This window comes from Urocampus carinirostris, chromosome 18 (assembly GCF_059441175.1).
Source record: "Urocampus carinirostris isolate Australia breed hairy pipefish chromosome 18, RoL_Ucar_1.0, whole genome shotgun sequence".
In the NCBI taxonomy this organism is placed as follows: Eukaryota; Metazoa; Chordata; class Actinopteri; order Syngnathiformes; family Syngnathidae; genus Urocampus; species Urocampus carinirostris.
The window spans coordinates 6,679,685-6,701,887 of NC_142366.1; the positions used below are offsets into that span (position 1 = coordinate 6,679,685).

General features: G+C 38.1%; 1 protein-coding gene across 4 annotated transcripts in view; it reads left to right on the plus strand.

The window, feature by feature from the left end:
- Nucleotides 1–396: 396 nt before the first annotated feature.
- Nucleotides 397–22,203, plus strand: part of phex (phosphate regulating endopeptidase homolog, X-linked) — a 28,052-nt gene continuing 6,245 nt past the window's right edge. For 3 of the 4 annotated variants that reach the window (XM_088322622.1, XM_088322621.1, XM_088322623.1), the window contains exons 1-20: nt 397–548; nt 3,663–3,719; nt 3,778–3,939; nt 3,999–4,082; nt 5,122–5,348; nt 5,790–5,858; nt 7,995–8,111; nt 8,199–8,282; nt 10,245–10,387; nt 10,457–10,550; nt 10,619–10,747; nt 13,109–13,210; nt 13,276–13,353; nt 13,423–13,526; nt 16,908–16,966; nt 17,045–17,099; nt 18,896–18,963; nt 20,145–20,275; nt 21,162–21,227; nt 21,303–21,407. In XM_088322622.1, coding sequence (XP_088178748.1) covers nt 422–548; nt 3,663–3,719; nt 3,778–3,939; nt 3,999–4,082; nt 5,122–5,348; nt 5,790–5,858; nt 7,995–8,111; nt 8,199–8,282; nt 10,245–10,387; nt 10,457–10,550; nt 10,619–10,747; nt 13,109–13,210; nt 13,276–13,353; nt 13,423–13,526; nt 16,908–16,966; nt 17,045–17,099; nt 18,896–18,963; nt 20,145–20,275; nt 21,162–21,227; nt 21,303–21,407 — 2,061 coding nt within the window. In that variant the 5' untranslated portion in view covers nt 397–421. Of the gene's footprint in view, nt 549–3,662; nt 3,720–3,777; nt 3,940–3,998; nt 4,083–5,121; nt 5,349–5,789; nt 5,859–7,994; nt 8,112–8,198; nt 8,283–10,244; nt 10,388–10,456; nt 10,551–10,618; nt 10,748–13,108; nt 13,211–13,275; nt 13,354–13,422; nt 13,527–16,907; nt 16,967–17,044; nt 17,100–18,895; nt 19,045–20,144; nt 20,276–21,161; nt 21,228–21,302; nt 21,408–22,203 lie in introns of those variants that run through there. The other variant, XM_088322624.1, reaches the window with a different exon arrangement.

Genomic DNA, 22,203 nt, shown 5'->3' on the forward strand with positions numbered 1-22,203 from the left:
CCAGAAAAGAATTTCAGTTTTTTATCTCCAAGTTTGAAGCCAGAAATATGGCAATATAACAAAAATTTCTTAGGGTTCACTACTTTAGCCAGACACTGTATGTTACATGAACCATGCACGATTACATATTTATTTTTTGTGGACTGTTTTTATGTTTTGAATCTAAGAACCAATCCTTTCCTATTTCAACACACACACATACACACATTCTGGGAAGGGAGAGGAGTAACCCAAGGAGGGGCCAGCATTTGAAGAGAACGGCACAAGTTGAAGGAACTGCAGAGTCACAACACACAGCTCACCAGAAGGTAAGACCTGTCCAACATCATTTTCACCTACCATAAGTCATGTTTTGACCCGCTTATGGCTTCATACAATCTCCAACCTTATAGAAGATTTGAACCCAATTTGGGCCAAGATCATGGAGGTGGAGCAGCTGAGTGGAGGCGGCGGGGGCAAACCGGAACGCGACAACGTGCGTCGCTACAAAGCGGCATTGCTAGCGTGTGCTTGTCTTTGCGCCGTTCTGCTTTTAGCAGTCATCTTGGGTGAGTACGCTAATGCACACTATCAGGAATTCAAAGCGTGCTAAATGGGATCCTTGGCCTATTTCGGGCTGCTCTAAGGTTTCAGGTCCTTTGGCCTGCTTACCACAGAGGACTTTGGGGGATGTGAACAATGTTTGAAAATTTTTAGTTGGTTTCTTACAATCATGTACAGTATTTATTTTTTTTGGTCGGCTGGATTGGTCCATCACAGAGACCAACCATTAACTGTCACACCAACCAGTGCTGAAAAGTAGATTTATTGAATTTATAAATACGAATGTTTTAATAACTATTAAAGACAAAAATCAGGCCAGGGCTGGAGCACCACCTAGTGTCCATCTGTGCTTTCCACAGATCTGGGAATTGATACCCTTCCCTTGGCTCAATAGATAGATAAATAAATAAAAATAAAAATAAAATAAAGCATTAAAAAGAAGAAAAAAATAAATGATCGATTAAATGAAATACATCCAAAATAAAATAAGGTCAAAAAATAATAAACAAAAAACTTTACCAAACAAATAAAATTAGTAATTGAATAAAACTAATAAAAATAATGAATAAATAAACATACAAATTAAATGAATGGCTGAGTAATTAACATGGAAGAATATAACTATCCATCCATCCATCCAGCCATTATCTGCACCGCTTATCCTCAGTAGGGTCGCGGGGGTGCTGGAGCCCATCCGAGGCTATCTTCGGGCAGTGGGCAGGGGACACCCTGAACTGGTTTCCAGCCAGTCGCAGGGCACACGGAGACAGAGAACTAACTCGCTCATTCACACCTAGGGACAATTTGGACCGGCCAATTAACCTGACATGCATGTTTTTGGAATAGAACCCACGCAAGCACGGGTAGAACATGGAAACTCCACACAGGGGTTCGAACTCATGACCTCAGAACTGTGCCGCACACACGCTAACCACTGCGCTGCCGTGCTGCCAGAATATAACTGACCAAATACAAAAGTAAAATAAAATGTGTAGATGACATTGATGAAAAAATGAATTAATAAAACAATAAAACAAATTAATTGAAAAAGCAACTAAAATGAATTTTAAAGTGAAAATGAATAAATTAACATTTTTTTTAAATTATATTAAAACATGAATGCATCAAAAAAATCAATACAATCAATTAATAAACAAATATAACAAAAGAATAAAGACACAAACACATTGAAACATAATTAAAATGAATACACAACTAAAAGTAATAAAGAAAATGAGCAAACTAATGTAATAAAATATTTTAAAAAGTCAAACAGTTCATAACAGAAAATTAATAAAGACCTGGACAAATTATAAACAGGTTTTACGTTTCAAAATAAAATGTTTTTGTTTGTTTTTTGAAAATTTAAACCTTACACAATTTAATGAAGTGAATCAAAATTAATATACATTTTTTTGAGCTTTAAGAGGCCGGAACAACAATGACCATATTTGGGCATGACGGTTTCAGCCTAGCCACAATTACATGCTAAGGTTAACCGTGACGTGCTTTTTTTGTCTTTTTTGGGGAGGAACCAAATCTTTAATTTTAGCTTCCGGCTCTTGTTTACGCCCTTACAAATTCTCTAGAGGATAACAGTCAAATAATCACAAACCTTTCTCGAGTGAGCTTGCACGCTGGTCGCATACTTGCTGCGTTGCTGATGTGTAATTACGTGACGCGGCCAATCACGCAAGGTCCCCTCAGATGCCGCCATGCGTGTGACCGCACAGAGGAATTCCAAATCTTTTTTCTCTGAGAAGATGTGGCCTCTTCCTGTGCCTCGGGCAAGGTCGAGTTGGGTCGAAGGAAATGCAGCACAATTTTTGCAGAGAAGGAATTTAAAAAAGGAAATAAACTTTTATAAACCTTCGAAAAAGTTTTGAGGCTTCCTAAAATATCAGGGATATTCATGAAGATTCATCTAACTTCCTGAGCCGTCATGAAGTTTCAGGAAACTTCATGAAACTTCCTGAGCCGTCATGAAGTTTCAGGAAACTTCATGAAGCCATGTAAACCTACATGAGAGTTCATTAGTCTCCCTGAAACTTCATGAGGGTTCATAAAGTTTCAGTGAAGCTTCAGAAAGGTTTATAAATCTTACTGAACCATGACTGCACATGGGGAATCTCAACTTTTTTCAGAGATGATGTGGTCTCTCCCTGGGCCTAGGGCAAGGTCAAGTTGGGGCAAAAGTTTGGAAATGCCACACTGAAAGGTTGCTGTGGAAGAGCAACTTTTAAAAGGAAATGAAGCTTCGGGAACCTTAACACTGGAGAATCCAAAAATAATTTTCTTCTTTGAAAATTACGACCCGCGGGTTCTCCGGGGTTTAAAGAAACCCAACAAGAGCATTGAAGGCTCATTAAGCTTTATCAGGGTTTTATGAAGCTTCACAAAGCATCCTGAATCTCCCTGAACCTTGATGTGAGTTTGTGAACTGCCAAGAGGGATCATAAATGTTCATGAAGCTTCACTGAAATTTCCCGGACCTTCATTAAAATTCTCAAAGGTTGAGGAAGCTTCACGAATCTTCATATAACTTCATTAAGCTTCAAAAACCTTCATGAAATTTCACAAAGCATTCTGAAACTTCCTGAATTTTGATTTGAGTTCATTAACCATCATGAAACTTAATGAGTATTCATGAAGGTTCAGGAACCCCAATTTCCAGTGTTTCTAGATAAAGTTTAAAATAATGATACAATGAAATAAAATATGTGTATACAAGAAAGGAAAAGACTATGTACATGTATAGCTTCATGAACGAGACTTCATGAGCTTACATGAAACTTATTTAAGGTTCCTTGAAGGTTCATGGAGGCAAGGACATTTTTCAATCCTTCATGAGAGTTCATGAACCTTGATGAATTTTCAAGTAGGTTTTTGATGTTTAAGTTCCATTAGATTATGATTATATACAAGCTTTGTGAACAGTCAGGAAGCTTCATTTCTCTTTTTAAAATTGATTCTTAATAGCAACGTCCTCCCTTCATTCTCATATTTTTTTTTCCTCAAAATGGACTGAAAATGATGCGCAATATAAACAAGAAGATAAGAATCACATTAGTGTCTTTCTAGCAATATATTGAAGTATCTGAATGTTTCTTCTCCATCAGTTTCCCAAAAAAGCAAGCAACCCAAGTTCTGCCTGACCCCGGAGTGTATTGAAGCAGGTGACCACGACACAAAATTTTCATCAAATTTAGAAGCTTCATGGTTCCTTGTGTCTAGCTGGATCCATCCTGAGTAAAATGGACAAATCTGTCAACCCCTGCGAGGACTTCTACACATTTTCTTGCGGAGGCTGGCTGGAGGACAATCCCATTCCCGAAGATTCGTCCTCGTACGGGATCTACCCGTGGCTTCGCCAGCAGGTGGACCTCAGACTTAAAGGTACGGAAGCCTGGACGCTGTTGTTGCATGAAAATATGAATTTTCTATTTTTTGTTCAGAGTTATTAGAAGCTCCTTCAAAAGCCGATGAGCTGGAGGCAGTCACCAAGGCCAAGGTCCTTTACCGTTCTTGCATCAATGAGAGTAAGTCCCACATACAAGCAAAAGTATAAAAAATATATGCAAAAGATATGGCAAGGTCCAAAAGCTCAACACATTTTCTTTCTTTTTTTGTATTTAATTACCTTTTTTTTTCATAAAGGCAATCAAACTTCTTCGTACATTTCTTAATAAATTGAGCAAAACAAAAACACGGTGGGATACATCTAATTTGATTTAAAAATAAATACATAAATAAATACATTTAATTTAATATATATATATATATATATATGTATATACTATATGTGTATATATGATGTGTTGGTGTGTATATACTGTGTGTGAAATAAATGTGGGTAAAACTTTAAAGAAAAAAAAATCAAAGCAATGAAATAAATATAATTATTTATTTTAAAATACATTCTAAACATTTCATAAAAAAAAATGAGGGGAAAATGCAGAAAAAGTTGAAAATGTATGAAATGAAAAACAAAACAAAAACATAATCCCGTAAAATACAAACACTGGGACATTTCTAAATTATACTGTTTTTAAATGATAATTTTGTTATCATTATCTTTTAAAATAAATGCATATTTACTATTTCAGACATATTGTTTTTAATAGTATATATTGTTTATACTATAATCATCTAATTATGCATATAGTAAAATGATTTAAAAATTCTAAAGGAAGTTTTTAAAAAATATAAATAATACGTAAAAAGATTTTTATTTTAATTAAAAAATATGATAGCAGACAAATTTCAGGAAATGAGTAGCCCAAAAATAATAATAATGAAAAAAAATGCCCTTTTCTACACATTTCATTAAATAAGGAGTTAACGGGTGAGAGTGAGAGAGGAGGAGGAGGAGAGGGAGGGAGGTGTAGAGAGAGAGAGAGAGAGAGAGAAAACGGGGGAGGTGGAGAGATGTGAAAAACACTATATTATAATATAATATTATAATTATAATATTTTAGGAAATACAAAACATATATAGAGAGAACATTTAAACGGGAAAAAAAATGGAAAAAGTGCAAAATATTGTGAATAAAGGCCATCTTCTTACTTTTCTTGCAGGTCTGTTGGAGGACGTGGACGCCCAGCCTGTTCTGAGGACGCTGGAGGAACTTGATTTCCGCTGGCCGGTTCTTGGCGACGGTTTAGGCGGTTCTTTCCGTTGGGTGGAACCGGACTGGAACCTTCCGAGAACCTTGGCCCATTTGAGGAATCAGCACAGCAAGAGCGTCCTCATCCGCATCTTCGTCGCCCCCGACGACAAGAACTCCTCCAAATACGTCATCAAGGTAAGCCTGTGGACGATATCACAAAAACTTGATTTTACTTTTTTCTTTATCATTTCATTATTTACTTAATTCAAATTGATTATTTCAATTTAGAAAGAGAGAGAGCAAAAGTATGTAAAGTGAGAGGGAAGGAGCAACAGAGAGAAGAAAGGGAGACAGAGTGAAGGAAGGAGAGAGAAAATGACAGAGAGAGAGATAGAAAGAGGTAAGAGAGAAACTGAGAGAGGAAAGAGAAAGAGAAGTAAAGAGAGAGGGAAGATGAAATTGACAAAGGGAAGGAAGAAGAAAGACAGCAGAAAAGAGAGAAGGAGAGAGGAGGGAGATAAAAAAGAACATGGCAGGAAAAGAGAGAGGGCAGGAAGAAAAAATATGGAGTGAGGGAAAGAATGAAAAGGAGAGAGTGTAAAGGAGAAGTGAGCTTTCTTTTCATTTTACATGCAGTTGGATCAGGCTTCCTTGTGTCTGCCATCCAGGGAGGACTACATCACCAATTCCTCTGCTGCACAGACGGTAACAAATGTCCACTTTTTGTATCATTTTTTTAATAGATCATATTTATACGAGTATGAAAATAACTCAAAATTTGGGTATGCGTTATACATGAGATTCTATGGTATACAGACACTACCCGAGTTACGAGCGAGATACGTTCCGGATGCTCGTTCGTAGGTCGAATTTGTTTCTAAGTGGCACAGGTGCTATATTTTGCATGGAATTTATTTTTGAGGCTTATAAAAATATGTTTAAGGTTTGTATCAGTATGTTTAAGGCTTGTATAAGTAAAAATAAACATACAGTATGACAATTCATAAAATAATTAGGTTTAACTTACTTTGGGATGGGCTTCAATAGTTTCCTCCTCCGAAACGAGAAGATGGGGGTTGCTCTGCATCTACCTTGGAAGGTGTGGTGGCAGGTGGCTGAAAAAAGCAATCCAACAATGACTGCTTACTTTTTTTCTTCTTCTCGTCATAAATGATGCGGTAGCACTGTGTGGCATAATTCATTCGATTTGCCACCTTTGTGCAACGTTCAATATTTGGGTCTTGCTGCTCCAAGAGTGCAATGGCTCTATCTAAACCCCTCCGTCAAGCGTTTCGTGAATGCGCCGCTGCTGCTGCCGATGATCCAAATGGTGAGAAGTTTCTCCATCTTATCTAAGATTTTCCCTCTTCTCTTGCAAATGATGGTCGATTGCATCGGCACTGCACCATTTTCACTAACGCATTAATCTTCCTTATTATCGCCATTTTCATCTCAAACAAAATGGTTCGCCCCTTTTTTCCACTTCCACCCTTACTAAAGATCAAAGCGGCGCCGCCACGGGCGGCAGCCTTTCCAGCGTCTCCGTGTTGTTTCGCACTTTTTGTGATTTATTGTTTTGAGTGTGCTTCTATCTTTGGATTACTTTCTATTCTATCGTTATGGGTTTTAACGCACAAAAAATGTGTTTATTCGAGGAATCAACTCCTTGCCCTGAAGAATTGATGGCGTGATGAGGGGGCCCTATCGTGGATACAGTGTCGGAGCTAGCTAAGTGGCTAGCGGCGTTATAAGTCTTCTGTACCGTCCGTAATCATGGCAAATGTGAACTCTCTACCAAATAAGACCGACGAACTGGCTGTGCTGGTGAAAAATATCAAAGCGCTCAGGGAGTGCAGTTTGCTGTGTTTTACGGAAAGGTGGCTCATGTCTAGCATCCCGGACGCTAACGTGGAGCTACTTGGACTGACCCAGAGCTACCTGGAGCTACCCGGCTTCAGCGCTGTTAGACAGAGACACGAAAGCCTGCGGGAAGTGGAGAGGAGGTGGACTCGCTAACACGAGGTGGTGTATCCCTGGGCACAAAGATTTCCATCTGCTGCAGGGACGTCGAACTTTTGGACTAGCGTGTGTTGTCATCCTCTCCGCTGTGGCTAGACTAAAACAAAGCACCCCGAGGGCATCCTGTTAATCTTAATAAACAACAAAGGAGACTGCAGGAAGTGAGAATTTCCCTACGGGGCTGAATAAAGTATCTATCTATCTTTCTATCTACTATCTGTAGAAGTATTTCGCTTTCCACCGACCATATTTGGATGGTGAAGAGATTCAATATTCAAAACGTTGACGTTCGTAGCGGAGATACAGCACAGTATGACGAACTGGGAAGAGTAAGCAGATTTCTTCGGTGTGGATGCTGCGTGACCTCTTACAGCGCCACCACACGCCGGTAGCGGTGGAAAGAATCATTACGGTACTGTCCTGTACTCGAAAAAAGAAAAAACTTACAGCAATGTCCGAAAATTTTTCGACATCCCGAAAAAAATGATTGTATCTACCGTTTTGCGTAATCTAAATGTTCGTAAGTAGGGGAGCATCTGTATCGCTGTAAAGATTGATCAGTCGAAAAATTTAATGACCACAATCACAACCCATTGCAACAGGAATCGAACCCGGGTCGCAGTTGTGAGAGCGCTTAACCTTAACCACTAGATCACCGATTATATGGATGGCTTATGAAAAGGAGTACGATTTTATCTCATTATCAACAACATTTGTCACTGATAATGCTTAGTCTGAGCTGAGTAAAAGTGAAGCAAAATTTTAAACCAATTTTTAATCGAAATCAGGAGTGCACATCATTCATTGAATTTTTCTGTGCAGTACCGAGCGGCTTTACTTAGTTTGATGGTGGACACGGCCGTCATGCTTGGGGCCCCCCAAAAAGCGGCACGGGTCCAGATGGAGAAAGTCTTGGACTTTGAGACCAAACTGGCTAATGTAAGGACCCACTTTTTTTGGATCCGATGTGTGCAACTGGAAACACAACGCTGGACTTTTATTTTTTAATTTTCATTTATTTTCTAGATTGTTATTCCCTTCGAGAACCGCACCAGCGAAAACATGTACAACAGATTCACGCTGGCACAACTGCAACGCGAGTTGCCACAGGTACTGTCCAATGCTTATTTTTTGCAATGTTTTTGGGCTATAATTTACTAAGTTATCAATTATAATATTTTTTAAATTCTAATTATATATTTTTGCTCTGGTTCAATGTATTCTTAGTGGTAGTAATAATTTTATTTAGGTTTGTATTTGTCAAATATTTAATTGTTTATTTTTTCTTTTGAATTCGATTTTACGTTCATTATTTTACATTTGTTTATGTAAATTTATCTTTACTTTCATTCTTTTTCTTTTACTAATTTATTTTTATTTCACTTTCATTCTTTTTCCTTTAAATAGTTATTTCTATTCAAATATGACTTTTATAATTTTTGATTTGATCATTCATTTTGATTTTATTTCATTTGTTTTTTTTTTATTATTTTAATTCATTAGTTTCATGTAATCATTTTTTAATTTCAATTTGATTACTTTTGACGTGCGAATTTTAAATTACTACTATTGATTCTGAAATGTCATAATTTTCCAATAAATTTCCAATAACTGTTTTTCATTTTAGAATAAACATTAATAATAATAAATAATAACACTAATGATAACATTATTATTATTATTATTATTATTTTACTGTAATCATTAAGGTTGGGGTGCATAGTTTGAGGTGTCCCTAAAAAGTTTAAAATTAAATATTTTCTCTTTTATGATTTTACCAATGCCCAAATATTTTTTTAAATTCTTTTTCATTTATTTTTTTCCCCCAACAGCGCATGTCTGCTTTGATTTTACTCTTACCTTTGGTGTTCATGCCATGGAGTGAAGTGGGATTGAGGAGAGTGATTTCACCCACATGTTTGTGGTTTTCAAATATTCTAGGATAAAAATGGTGAAAGTAAGAAAAGGACTGTTTATTCAAGTGCATCTAAGAATTTCACATACTTGCAATATGCAACAAAAAAGGGCTTGACAAGGATGCAATGATAATTTTAGCCAGAAGATGGCGTCAGCAAGCAGAATATTTTGAAGTTACGGAAACCACCTTTAACAATTATCATTTCCGTTTTGCAAAAATTGGAAAAATCAAATTACGATTTTTGTTTTTGATTTTTAGCCAGAATTGTCCTTTTTATTTATTTCTTTTTAACATTAGCATGAATAAAAATTATATTGGCGTATCAATACTGTATATGTTTGTTGAAATACCTTCTTTTTTATATCAATATATCAGCAAAAAACTTTTTAGCCCTCTTTAAATGACTCGTTTTTTAAAGAACATTCCTGGTTAGTTAAGGGTTTCCCCCGTGCTTGATAAACCAGGTGCACTGCTTGTCTTTTTTAGCGTAACATATCTTTAATGTCAGTAAATAGCCATTAGAAAAACAGAAAATAATATGAACACCGGTAGGGTGTGGTTTTATGGCTGAAAATCCTTTCCTAAGTCCACCTGCTACCATCCCTATCAGGTCCCTTTCCTCACATGGTTAGTCTGTGCTTTGCCATAAGTGTATTTATTTTATAATGCATTTGTTTTATTGTTCATTTTGTTTTTATTTTATTCAAACCGTTGTGTGTTTGTTTTTGTAGATTTTGTGTTTTGGGTTAGAGTTAACCCTAACCCTGGGTGGGGAAAATGGAGGGGATTTTGATTTTCTCACTGTACCCTGAACTTTCTTTTGAGCACTACTAGTGTCGATTCATTGTCTGATATGATGATATTATCTTGCATGAGCCCTCTAAGCTTCTTCCCTAGGCTCATCACCACCCTAAACGAATGCACAGAAATGTGATAACATTTCTTGAAACCGTTCTTTTTCTTTTTTGTTGTTGCTAAAAGTGAAATTATTTTCCTTATATGAACCTTCATGAGAGTTCATGAACCTCCATTAATTTTCAAGAGGGTTCTTGGACATTTTGATGAAGATATCACCATAAAATAAATCGTTATTTATTTATTTTTTGGGGGGATGGAAAAAAGATTGAAACCAAGCTAACTTTGTCCTCCCCCAGTTGGACTGGCTCTTTTTCGTCAAATCGGTGGTGGAGTTGGAGGGTGACCCGTCTCGGGTGGTGACCCCCTCGGAAACGGTTATTGTTCGTGCGCCACAATACTTCAGGGACCTCGTCAAGCTCATTAACGCTACTGACCCAAGGTGCCTCAGGAGGGCGCCGCTCCACTGGTCTCCAATTACAAACATTAATAAATGTGTCTCCTCCTGCAGGACGGTAGCCAATTATGTGCAATGGAGATTAGTTTTTTCCAAGCTCACCACCCTCAGCCGTCGCTTCCTCTACCGATTCCTGGACTACGCCAGGGTCTGAGACATGAATCCAATACTAATTCATGCAACATCAACAAAATATTGATGATTCTGACCTTGCAGGTAACCACGGGAACCACGTCTCTGACGCCACGTTGGGACAAGTGCGTCAACTACATCGAGAATTCGCTGATCTACTCTACAGGACGACTTTTTGTGGACAACTACTTCCAGGAGGACAAAAAACTCATGGTGAGAAGATGTCCTCAAATTCTGTTTGAGTGGGGAACAAAAATATTTACAACTCTCCACCTTCTAAAACCAGTACACTGAGGTTTTCTAGAGAGCACTTGTGTATGCCAGTTGGGCAGTTTCCACAGTGGATAGACAAACAACATATTCGACTTACTTTAAAAATGAAGCAGTTTGTCATGGCCACAATTTCACACAACCCATTTCACACCAGAACAAACTTTTGAACTTTCCCTTTAAGAAAAGAGGAAAAAAACGATGAACAATGAAATGTGTCGAAGCGATTAATTTTGTGTATTGTGTGCATGTAAAAGTGACATGACTGACATTTGTTTTGAGAGATGTAGCTGAATTTCTGATAGTCCTTTACAAATGATTAATCAGAAGTAGAATTAGAATGGTCTTTATTGTCATGAATATCAACGTTGTGAAAGGAGATTAGACATGGCACTCCAGGTTAAAAGATGCAATATAGAGACTTTGAAGATAATCCTCAATTAGTTTACTTTTGATTTTTTAAATATAATCTTAAGGCAGTTTCCCAAATGGTGGAATATAATAAGATCATGTCTTCTTTTGTGATGAAGTGCTGTACAAATAAGCATGACTTTACTTGACTTGATTTCAAAACATAAGCAAAGAATTATGATTGAACATTTCATCCCCAACAGTTAAATGATCAAGAAGAAGTTTGCTAGAAGAAGAGCACTTGAAAAGACCCAGAAGAGAACTAAGATGACCTATGGTCATATCTGAGTTTTTCCTTGATGATCCAGATTCGGGCTGTCCCAGGGTCAGATATGAAGTTTGCTCGATAGCACTTCTAAGATCCAGAAGACGACTTGGACCCACTGTCCTATGGTCAGATCTGAAGTTTGCTGGAGAGCACTTCAAATTTTCAGAAGACTAGGATGTCTTCTGGTCAGATCTGAAGTTTATTAGGATAATCCAGAAGAGGACTGGTAGAACGTCCCAGCGTCAGATTTGACGTTTGCTAGAGAACACTTGAGAGACCCATAAGATGACTGGAATGACCTATGTTCACATCTGAAGTTTTCTTGGATGATCAAGAAGAGGAGTGGATAAACTTAAGTAGTGTCAGACACAACATTTGCTAGAGAATAATCTAGAAAAAGACAGGGAAAAAGTTGTATGGTTAGATCTGAAGTTGTCTAGGCAAAACTTAAATGATGCAGAAGAGGACTGTGTGAAAGTTGTATGGTTAGATCTGACACTTGCTAGAGACAATTAGAAAAATACAAAAGAGGACTGGGATATCCTATGATCAGATCTAAAGGTTGCTCGACTCAAGAACACTTAAAAGATCCAGAAAAGAAAAGGAAGGTATTCTGGTCAGCTTTCAAGTTGTCCAGAAACAACATGAAAAATCTAGAAGAGTGCTGGGATGCCCTATGTTCAGAGCTGAGGTTTACTTGAATGATTCAGAAGAAGACTGGGAGAATGTGGTAGCATCAGAGCTAAAGCTTGCTAGAGAATACCTGAAAGATTCAGAAAAGGACTTGGATGTCCTATGTTTGGAGCTGAGGTTTACTAAGATGATTCAGAAGATGACTGCAATAATGCCCTAGTGTCAGATCCAAAGTTTGCCAGAGAACACTTAAAAGGTCCAGAGAATATTTCATGGTCAAATCTAAAATTGTCTATAAACGCTTGAAAGATCCATAAGAGGACTCAGAGAAAGTCTTGTCGTTAGATCTGAAGTTTCTTAGAGAGCACCTTGTAAAGTAAATTACTCTTAGTTATGGTGCATTCCTCAGATACCTATGTTACAAATTAACCTGATGAAATTAACTTGTTTATTCTGTTTTTCTATTTTAATTCACAAGTAATCATTCACACAAACACACACATATATATTGACTCACATAAAAATCCACGCATTTCAGTATTTTTACATTGTAATGTAATGCGCATACGTGACTTTTCAAAAAATACGCGCGACTGCCCAGCATGCGGTAGAAGGGACGAGAGAGAGACAAACAACTTGGATCGGCCCTTCTCCTGCTGCAGTAGTCCAACTAAACCTTATTTCTCACGTTTGCCTGTTTTCTTTGGTCAGCCTAAGGGGCCGAGTCTAATATTTTATTTTTGGACTCGACACACCTGCCTTCCTCAGAAGAAGGCTATTAAAACGTCTTGTGGTCGGATCAGTACTTTGCTGGACAGAATTATCCAGATTAAGACTGTTCTGTCATGAGATGAAACAAAAATACTTTTTTTTGGTGACAAACCTAATTCAAGCTAACTAGCTAACTTCTCATGTTTTGAGGAGGAAGAATTCCACTAGCAGAAGTCGCACCATCGGCAGTTGTCTAAATCCTAATCACATCATCTCCTCAGATGGACGAACTTATTGTTGGTGTCCGCCGGTCCTTTGTGGACATGCTACAGAAAGAAAACGATTGGATGGACAAGGAGACCAAGACCAGAGCCGTGGAGAAGGTGGCCAACCACAAAGTGTCCCCGTCGTCCATCGCAGTCTTCATTTGTCCTCATTTGTCCCTCAGGCCGACGCCGTCTTGGCCAAGGTTGGCTACCCCGACTTCATCCTCAATGACACTTACATCAACGACGACTTGAGGGAGGTAGGGGCGGTTGCTCGCTGATGTTTGTTACTGTGGAAATGGAAATTTACGCCGGTTCTTGGTTTCCAGTTACAGTTCAATGAGAGCGATTACTATGGCAACGTGCTACAGACGCTGAAATTCATCGCCGGTGCAGACTTGTCCTGGCTGAGGAAAAACGTCCCGCGTACCGAGTGAGACTTTCTTGTCATAAATAAAATGCTCTTTTTATGGCTATACAATGCTAACTAGATAATGGGAAAATAGAGTGCTTATTCTTTTGGCTGACAAATACTGTCCTGCATACAGAGTGAGCCGTAAAGTATTCATTTCTTTTACAGCTAACAGCTAACTATACAATAGAAAAATGCCTATTTTAAAAGAATATCTATACATTTTAAAGTATTTTTCTAATTATATATCCTTGAAAAATAAGAAATACTTGAAATACTACACAATGCAAAATAAAAGTACTTATTCTTCTGGCTGAGAAAGACCGAGTAAGCTGTCAAATAGTTTTGTCTTAAACTTCCAAAATCTCTCAGGTTACACTGTATTTTCTCTTTAAAAATATGGAAAAAAATTGTTTGTAATATTATGATAAATGCACAAGGCTGAAAATGTTTGAATTAAGTCTGTGTTTTAAAAAAAATTGTAAACATTTATTTTGCTAGACAGCACTAACTATACCACAAAAATATGATTATTTTCAAAGATGTATATATATATATATATATATATATATATATATATATATATATATATATATATAAAATCATACAATATTTTAAGAACATTCTCAAATTCTATTTTTTAGTATAATAAATGCTTAAAATGCAATTATTTTCTATACAATGCATAATGCAAAATAAAACTGCTTATTTTTTAAAGTATTCCTTATTTTGACAATATTTTGTAATATTTTTCGAGTTATATTTGTTTTTAGTAAAATCATAACAATGATACTTAAGTACTCTATTTTCACACCCATCAGACGCACTGTTTTAAAGGGCGCACTCCCCTTTGTTCGAATTATTCTTTTTGTTGGCTCATATGGCGCACTGGCTTACTAGACGTGAGTCACACGCGACCGCCTTTAAAACAACAAGTGGGGGAAAGAAGCACCGGGAACAAAACTTTGATCGAAGTTTATTAAGTATTTATCACGAAGTAAAACACCAGAATATAGGAAAATTGTACAAAAATTAAAAAAAGAAGACCGTTAGGTACCCACATTTTTTTTTACAAAGCCCTCGAACTCTTAACCCTCCGTCTCGGACATGAAAAGCCGCACCAAAGCTTCATTGTCTTTGGGCAAGGTGCTAAATCCCTAATGCCCCCGATAGCAGGTAGTTGCCTTGCATGTCTGACGCTGCTATCGGCTAGTTAGGTATAAGGGAAAAGCGTGACGCACGTTGTAAAGCGCTTTGGGAGGTCTTCATTGACTTGAAAAGGACTATATAAATGCAGACCTTTACTCACTTTCCGTGCCGTGTGTCCCTTTGGGAATAACACCGGCTCGAACGATAGTCCGAGTAGAAATGCCAGCCTGAGCGTCCACAATCCATTCACAAATTGTGGCGTAACCTGCCCGGTGCTGCCTCCCACTCTTTGCGAAACTGTGCACCCTTTCAGACATCCATCCCTCCCACACCGCACCTTGAACAGCCGGTGTTGTGCCGAGAATTGTCTCCCTGTCAAACTGTCCCGATAGCGGGAGCGCGCACAGGGTCTGTTTATTCAAGTAGAATACAATTTATTCATGTTTTACGTCTAGTTTGATGACAAGAAATCAGAAATGTTGGTCTCCTGTTTTACCTGTTTAAATTTTAACAGTTCATTTCAGCTTAATAAGCTTTATGGTAGAGCATATAAAATTTTCAATACTAGTGTTATTGGCAAGAAAAGGCAAAACAAAGATAATACTCAAAGTTGCATTACTGTTTTATTACATTCCCAACAAATGAAGGACGTAGTAATTTCTATCAGATTTTAAGTGATTTTTATACAATGTGTATTACTGTCCTATTACATTCCCAACAAATGCGAGACGAAATGTTTTTGTGATATTTTGACCATTACATCCCTAAAAAGGGAAATACAAAGTGGTTTTATGGTTTTAGTTACATAGCGCGAGTGACGCATACATGCTCCAGCTAGAATGGACAATTCTCGGCGATGGGACAATTCTCTACACAACACCGGTTGACACCGATGTCTAACGGTTGAAGCTCCTTCTTTAGCTCCACCGCAATGATCGCAAGAACGGAATTCATTTGCTCCACAATTCTTTTCACATCGGCTGTCAGATGGGCACGCAGAGTCACAAATCAAGAGCGAAGGGGCGGTATCATCATGCCTTCTTCCATCCAGCACTTTTCATTTGCTTGTTTGTATAAAATATCGCCGACGCCCACGATTCGAATGTTTTAGCGGCGACGCCAGCAATACAGACTTTTGCGGGAAAACCCATACTGCTGTCCTCTGTCACGTCAGCCAAAAAGGCGCTGTGTGTGATAGGGCGCGGCTCACATTTTCAACTAAATCAGAGACATTTGTGTGCGCCTATTGGGCGTGAAAATTTGGTTCCCATGCTAGGAATTATTATCCTAACTAAAACAATTCAAAAACACATATTTAAAAAAAAAAAAAAAACTATATTTACAATATTTTTGTTTATTAAGTCGTATATTTTTTTTAGAATCCTTTATTTAAAAATATGTATTTAATTTTTTTTTTACAGAAAATATCACTCGAAATGCTATTATTTTTGTTTTCTTTATTATTTTTAATCATACATTTTTGTTTTATGATCGAACCTGCGACCTCTTGATCCAGAGACAAGCGCTCTACCTCCTGGTTCACTCTTGGTGCACGTCCAATCCCACTTTAAACTTTAAACAAGACAATGAGTGTTTGTCATAGGTTTTACACACTATATTGTTGTTAGAGCGTGAGGAGGAGAATGTGAAAAGAATAATTTAGCCCACACTGTAAAATACTGTATACTGTGATTCAATATTGTGAACATTTTTTTAATGGATTAACAAATGATTGTTATAATGATTTAGATATGATAATTTGTTTGTATAATTAATTGAAGAAGCGTCCAAAGTTATTTTGGGGGATGGGTTTCTTATAAGACTTTTGCTTTAACCTGTCATCCCTATTGTCTTTTCAGGTGATTTGTTCAGTCTATTTTGTGAAGTTTGTTGCAACATGACTGAAACGTAAACAGAAACAAAATACAATAACACTATTTTTATATTATTCCTCAAGTTGTATTTTTCTTTCAAAAGAATAATAATCATAATCGTTACTAAAGGATTTCTCCATCTTAATGTTTTTACTAAAATAAAACCCTTGAACATTTTATGTGAAAATATTTTTTGTGGTAATTTTTTTTAAATGAGTTGTTCTGGATGGCATTTTTTTTCTCACTTAAATAATAAAAACGGAAGTCTATATTTTTTTCGTTAGATTTTTTTTGAATTATTTTTTTAAATTATTTTAATCTTTCTTTTATTATTATTTGCAAGTTTACAGAGTTGCAATTACTTTTGTTTTTCTTGCAGATGGTTCACCAACCCAACCACCGTCAACGCCTTCTACAGCTCCTCCACCAATCAGATCCGTGAGATTCCACTTTTTCATTTATTTGAAAAAAAATAAAAAAAATTATAAAATCATAAATTATAAATTTCCCTTCCAGGATTCCCTGCTGGGGAACTCCAGAAGCCCTTCTTCTGGGGCCTAGAGTATCCAAGGTGAGATGAAACTAACCCATGGGAAATCCTTGGAATATTTTCCCGTGATTGGAAAACCAATAGAACAGGTGTGAGAAAACTACGGCCCATGGGCCACATGGGGCCCATCAAGCTTTTCCATACGGCCCGCCAAACGAAAATGGTCAAAATATTGTGACAAAATATATATACACCGTAAATTCCGGACTATAGAGCGCACCTGATTATAAGCCGCACCCACCACATTTTAAGAGGAAAACCGATTTTGTACTTACACAAGCCGCACCTGTATATAAGCCGCATGTGCCCACATTAAAAAAATGTAACACAAAATTGAGCCAGACCCGACTTTAAGTCCCGTGATTGAAACTGAATGTCCTTCATTACAGTACACAGTCCAATAATCACAGCCGACAAATTAACGGAAAATGATACCGGTACTTAAGGTTTGATGCAGACCTGCAGAGTCCGGGTCCCGTTGAAAGTAATCCAAGGAAAAAGGTGTATATTTCCAAAGGTAAGGGTGGGAAAAATATATATCCACTATTGTCCGTCGTATCCACAAACACTCACCTTTACCGGTCCCCACTTCCTGTCTGCCCGCGTTTTTTTCGCCCCTTTCTTTTTTATTCGCCCGTGCAAAACATATCAGAATAAGTGTCTGAAATAAATACATTACAGAAATATACAGAGGGCCACCAGGAGGAGGGTACCACTCCAAAAGTTTTGCTGCACGCAAATACATATTATACATTGTTACACATATTTACAAAGAAAGACGGTACACATAGAGAGTTTTCAAAGCTTTAATAATAATAATATAACTTTCATCCCAAACGGTGCCTGTGACAGGGCACTTAATGGTAGCAACACGGTAGCAACACAGTAAACGGGTCTGTTAAAAAAAATATACCGTACTTGTAAAAATCACGGTAAACCGTCCTCATCTTTCTTCTTAGAACTGAAGCCATCAAAGTCGTCTTCCTCAGTGTCGGAAAGAAACTTTGTCATATAGACGTCGTCCCACGCTCCCGCAGACGGACTCGCGCTGTCACTGTCGCTGGAACTTTCATCCACTCCTGATTCTGTGCCCTCCTTTCCGGCTTTTCGGAACCCGTTGGTGATGGTGGATTTTTTTATGCTGCCCCACGCTGTCAGGATCCACTGGCAGACTTGCGAAAAAGTTGCCTTTCGCATGCGGCCAGTTTTAGTGAAAGATTTCTCGCCGCTAGTCAAGCCAAGAAGTTGCAGTCTTTCTCGGCGCATATATTCCACCGGTCTAAATCTTACCTTTTGTACTCAAACGCCGCTGGCGGCCGTTAGGAAAAATTACATAAATTGGCCGCATCACTGAATAAGCCGTTGAACGTTTGGGGAAAAAGTAGCGGCTTATAGTCCGGAATTTACGGTAATAGTAAAGAAAATACGACTAATTTAAAAAACTTTTTTTTTTTTGGTGTCCAACTTTGTCCCCATTATTCCTTTGTGTGATTACAATAGAAATACTACTACAGAAATACTATACAACTCTATATCAAAATGAGAGCTTAAAACAGGTACTTAATATGTTATTTTGTGGCCATTTCAAAACCATATTAAACCTATTGAATCCATTAAAAAAAGGTATAGAAACATAACGTAATTTATGAAAAAAAAATTGGATATGTCTCCATGACGGGCCCATTAGCCACATTTTTGAACCCAATGCAGCCCCTAACTCCAAATAGTTGCCCACCCCTGCAATAGAATATTTTCCCATGAGCTCTTTGTGATTTACCTGGAATATTTACCCCTTGACATTTCTAATGTTCTTGCAGGTCTTTGAGTTATGGCGCCATTGGCGTGATCGTCGGCCACGAGCTTACTCACGGCTTCGACAACAACGGTGAATTGGCCGTTCGGCGTTCGATGATAGATTGCACACATTCCCCCGCCGATAGGAGATTGGATTAAGCTGCTTGGAGAGGTCAGGGGTCACGAGCTGCAGTAACGAAATTGGCCACCAAGGGGTGTTGGAGACCCTACGAAAGCAAACCCCACGAAAGTAGATGTTATGTATTTTATTTGTATCTATTGAGGGTGCCTTGACCAGGTTTCACTCACCTTTTTATGGCCAAATTCAGTACTTTCGAGGCCAATTTTTCTATTTTTCTAATACCCTCAAAGGGACAAATCCAGCACCAATCAAAATAATGTTTTTTTTTTGTTTTTGTTGTTGACTTTGATGACTAAAATGAAGTCGCTATGTGGCTGCTAGCATATACTTTGTACCATTGTCAGGTTTTCCTATCTATGATCTACAATTTTTTTTGTGTCAATGAGCTGCTATAAACTAACATGGCTGCTTCAACAATGCACGCGCACCTCTGCTATGTCACACTTGTTTACAAACACTGAAAGGAATCCATAAGGGTTGGGTAATATTTGAGTTCAATACAGAAGAAATTAAAGTACTGTGTGAATCAAAATCAGAAAAATGAGCCAAAAATTGACTAATTTTGTTGATTTTAATTGCTCCAAAGCAGAGTGCATTCAATCTTAATCAACTGCTTACTTTTTACTTTTTGTTTTTTTCATTTTAATTTATATTTTCACGTGTTTTTCAGAGGATCTGTGCCTGAATTGGTTAAAATAGAATCATATACAGGCATTTTTTCATTTATGGCACTGAGGAGTTAACATTTCTTATTTATATTTTATTGTTCTGCATTTTCAGGGATTTTGTGGTTGATAGTGAGACTGCCAAGAAACATGGCAATGGCAACAATGTCAAGCCTTAAAAGCACTTCATCCCAAATTCAAGCATTTTCCTGACATTGAGAACACAACATCTAAATTCAAGCATTTTCGAAGATTTCAAGCACCTGTATAATCCCTGCTTGACATAAAACCCTACCTAAAGACACTCGCGGAGGCCTAACGTTCAACTGTGTCAATTTTCACGGAAATCGGTTCAGCCCTGTCCTAGCCTAAAAGACACACACACACACCAATCGGAGATTAGATTCAGATGACATAGATTAAAGTTTTGAAACGTAACGTCTGTTTCTTTTGGTGTGGAACCAGGGCGTAAATACGACAAAGACGGAAACTTGGACCAGTGGTGGAGCAACTCTTCCGTGGACGCCTTCATGGACAAGACACAATGCATGGTGGAGCAGTACAACGATTACTACTGGGAAGAGGCGGGATTAAATGTGAGAACGCCACACGCAAGCTAACTATTAGCATAATCTGTGCTAAAATAAAGCACAAACATAATATTGGTCCCCTATCTTAATGCTGACTCTAATGCCAGAACGCCACTTGCAAGTTATCAAATATACGTGTGTATAATATATATAATACATATATATATATATATATATATATATTTATATATATATATCAGCTTAATCTTTTCTTGTATGAATTACAGAATTACCAAGCTCAACCCTATCCCTAATGCAATAATGTCTCTCTCAAGCAAACTATTAGCATCATCTCTGCTAATAAACAGCGCAAACTATTTAGTTTGCGAGTGCATTTTTGCATTAGTGATTAAGCCCAATGCTAGCTCCCGATGCAATAATGCACCTTGCACCCGCAAGCTAACTCTTAGCATCACCTCTGTTAATGTAAAGGACAAACTAATTAGCTGACTTTTAGCTCAATCCTAACCGACAATGCAAGAACACCACCCTCAAGCTAATTGTTAGCATTACCTCTGCTAACAACAGCACTGGATGATAGCTTAACCCTGTACCAAATGCAAAAATGAGACTCGCAAGTAAACTATTTATATAATCTCTGCTAATATACAGTGCAAACTATGTGTGTGTTTTTGCATTGGCTGAACGCGAACACCTAATTCAAAAATGCATTTACAAGCTAACTATTAGCACAAACGCATTAGCTGTCGGCCAGCTTAATCCTAACCCACAATACAAAAATGCCACCCTCAAGTTTACTGTTAGCTTTCCCTGTTTTAATACAAAGCATAAACTAATAAGCTGCCTGCTAGCTCAACCATTAACCCTCAATGCAAAAACACCACTCGCAGGCTAACATTAACTGCTAACATCTGCTATGCATGATGTGCAGGTCCGAGGCAAAAGGACGCTAGCGGAGAACATCGCAGACAATGGCGGAATCCGACAAGCCTTCAGGGTACGAGCTTCGCTAGCGTACTTGTTAAGTGCAAACCGGCTCCGAAATAAGTCTTCCCCCCCCCCCCGTTGTCAGGCATATCGGCGCTGGGTGGACGAGAGCCTAGGGGGCGCAGAGGAGCCGCTGCTGCCCGGTGTGGGACTGGACAACAATCAGCTCTTTTTCCTGAGCTACTCACATGTAAGAACTAGAGGTCAACTTATTATTGGGCTGGACGACTTTTGGCACCAATTTTAGGGGAATTTGACAGATATCGGTACCCGCATTTTTTTTAAATTTGACGGGTCGATTATTAAGTCTTAGATGCAGCCGAGACTCTCTTCCTTGCTCCTACTCTTCCTCTTTCCCCGCTACCTACTCAGCGTCATCTGATTTGATAAGCGACCGGGAGCGAAGCCACTGAAGTAGAAAAAATAAAGTTAAAGCGGCAGTTTAGCCAATTTGTCTCAACAAGGGAGGTAATCCCCTTCCAGGATGACCAGGCTGCAATGGATGTTGTAATAACAATTAATACACGGATATCATCAACAGGAAATATAGGTCATTCATAAGCTATAGAATCGAGGTGTATTTTAAGCCTAGATTTGAACAGTTCTACTGAGGTTGCAGATCGAATTTCAGGGGGGAGAGCATTCCACAGCACCTGGGTCCGAATGGAGAACGCTCTCAAACCTGCGGATCTCTTCTTGGGATCACTAGTAGACCAGCATTTTCAGAGTGAAGGCTCCGGACCGGAACACAGGGGGGAATTAAATCTGAAAAATATGAGGGAGCCAGTCCATGCATGATTTTGTGTAATACCAACAGAACCCTAAAATCACATTATAAGCTAACAGAGAGCCAATGCAGCTTAGCTAACAGGGTAATGTGATCAAACTTTCCTGTCTTGGTTAAGAGCGTCGCTGCAGCATTTTGTAACATCTGTAGGCTCTTGATTTTGGACTTCGGGAGATCGTAGTGTATTAGAGTAATCAAA